The 2,500-nt window shown below is 48.3% G+C and overlaps 1 protein-coding gene across 1 annotated transcript in view; it reads right to left on the bottom strand.

Moving 5' to 3' along the window:
• Positions 1-2,500, bottom strand: part of LOC113802094 (uncharacterized) — an 8,432-nt gene that overhangs the window by 3,414 nt on the left and 2,518 nt on the right. Inside the window, exons 4-5 of the mRNA XM_070126143.1 lie at positions 826-2,500; positions 323-385 (exon numbers count right to left, since the gene is read on the bottom strand). The exon at positions 826-2,500 is cut by the window's right edge and continues 216 nt beyond it. Of these exons, the coding sequence (XP_069982244.1) occupies positions 323-385; positions 826-2,500 (1,738 nt within the window). The remainder of the gene's footprint in view (positions 1-322; positions 386-825) is intronic.

A 2,500-nucleotide genomic window follows, 5' to 3' on the forward strand; every position in this document is an offset into this window, starting at 1 on the left:
TAATACGTGCAATTCACTTCTATAGCGTTGTGTATGATACGTGCAATTCACTTCTATAGCGTTGTGTATAATACGTGCAATTCACTTCTATAGCGTTGTGTATAATACGTGCAATTCACTTCTATAGCGTTGTGTATAATACGTGCAATTCACTTCTATAGCGTTGTGTATAATACGTGCAATTCACTTCTATAGCGTCGTGTATAATACGTGCAATTCACTTCTTTAGCGTCGTGTATAATACGTGCAATTCACTTCTTTAGCGTTGTGTGTGATACGTGCAAGTTATTTTCTATTTTCTGTTTCCATTCCTGAGACATACCGGTGGGAGAGTTTTTGTTGGAGGACAAGAGAAGTTCCGTCTGGTGCGGCCATACACACATCTCTGGTGGGAAATGTTTAGATTACACAAAGAAAAATCTTTTTATGTCTCGCTAATGGGACGGTTTCTAAACACTACACTGGACACAGAGCATTAATAAATAACTTTATAATTTCGCATATATTAAAATATATGATAATAGTAATAATAATAATTAATGCCACGCCAATGGGACGGTTTCTAAACACTACACTGGACACAGAACATTAATAAATAGTTCTATAATTTCGCATATATTAAAAAAAGAGACATGATATTATGACACTACACTAAGAGCATTAATAAAAAAAATATATCATTTCGCATATAATAAAAAAAGAGACGTGTAATTATGATCTGAGAATCTCTGTGCCTATAGATGATGATTCGGTAACCAATCAAGTCAAAATTTGATTTTCTGTGTCACATATCTGTCTCTATCCTAAACGAGGGGTTTTCCATACCCATGAACGTTATGCGCGTGAGACACAGGTTCTCCGCAGAGGCACTGGTGGCTGAGGAGGATGGCTTCCCTTCAGTCGTGCCGAAGGAGGAGGTGTTGGTGGAGGTGTAGGTCATGGGCGAGGAGTCTGTCGGTGCGTACGAGGAGGTGTTCGTCGTGGAGAAGATGGCCGACGAGGCACTGGAGATGTTGATGGTCGTGTTGGAGTACGTGGCGGAGTAGGCGCTGTAGGAATTGATGTCTGGGTTGCTGCTGGAGATGAGGTCGTCCAGGCTCTTGAGGACGCCCTTCTTGGCGACCGAGGGAGAGGAGGGGCAGTTGGTGGACGACTCGGTGCTGTCGATGGGCGGCACTGACTTGTTATCTTTCTCCTGGGAGGTGTTGTCGTGTATGTTTCTCAGGAGGGGATCCAGGCTGTCCTTCTCCGACTCCTTGATCTCCGTCTTGAACGTCGAAGCCTTGGTGTTGAGGTTTCGGATCGTCATGAACTCCTCGCTCGTCTCCGTCAGACTCTCTGTCCACATCTCCTCGTAGCCCGCGATGTCGCTGAGTCCGCTATCGTCGTAATCCTTCTTCTTCTTCTTCTTCTTTTTCTCCTTCTTCTTCTTCTTTTCCAGTGAGATCTTCAGATGGGCTGTGGGCACCGTCGACATTTCGCTCCTGGCGCTCCCGGTCGAGTCAAATGACCCAAGGTGGCTGTAGAGGTCAGGAGCGCTGAGGTCACTGTAACTCCTGTACATGTTGACCCCGTGGGGACGCTTCTCGGATGCCTTGACCCCTTGCTCCGCCTCGAACTTCGGCCTCAGACTACGCGGTGATTCGGGCAGGTACTTGACCGGGTCAGACAGAGGAGTCTTAGACCTGGTGCACTGGTACACCGCGTAGACCAAGCCGGCGATCAAGAGGCAGACGAGCGAGATGCCAACGGCTACGAGGGTGAAGAGGAGGATGTCCGGTTTGTCCTCTTTCTTCTCCGGTTTCGTCTCGAAGATCAGGGACCTTTTCGTCTCGAAGGATTCCATGTAAAAAGAGGTGTTGTGGAGTTTGATCCTGATGTTCCTGTGGGAGAGCAGTGTCCCCAGGTCGTTCTCGCAGTTGGGATAGATATTCGAATCTACGGACATGTTCACTGCCATTTTGTCGCTCGAACAAGACATGGAATCAACGACTATATATTCCCTGTCGTAGAGTAGGAGCGAAGAAAAGGAGGCTATGAAATCAGCAATGAGATCGGCGTCATCATTAAAATTTACACGTTGGCAGTTGCCAGACAGAATGACGTAGAACCAAGTCCAACTGTGCGTGGTTTCGGGCCGTGGCGTTTGCACTGTGACCAGATTTGTCAAGCTCGGCGTTGTCTCCATCCTTGTAGTGAATTCCGTCACGGTCTCCATGTCTCCCTCGTCACTATAATCCACATCGTCCGTTACGTTCAACGACCCGGAATCCTCGAACTCTCCCTCCACCACAGGTAACGAGAGGAAAACGGGTGTGAGAGGCCCAGTGCCACCTGGGCTTTCCTCCCGGGCACTCTCCTCCAACGGACCTCCCTCTGCTGGCTCGCTCGCATTGTGCTGAGACTGATCCTCCACCGGGAGAGTGAACTGCAGGTCGCTAGTGTCGCTCAGGTCTTCCTCAGAGTCCAAAGAGGGAGGCAGGTCTCCGCGGAAGTGACT

This window comes from Penaeus vannamei, chromosome 10 (assembly GCF_042767895.1).
Source record: "Penaeus vannamei isolate JL-2024 chromosome 10, ASM4276789v1, whole genome shotgun sequence".
NCBI lineage: Eukaryota > Metazoa > Arthropoda > Malacostraca > Decapoda > Penaeidae > Penaeus > Penaeus vannamei.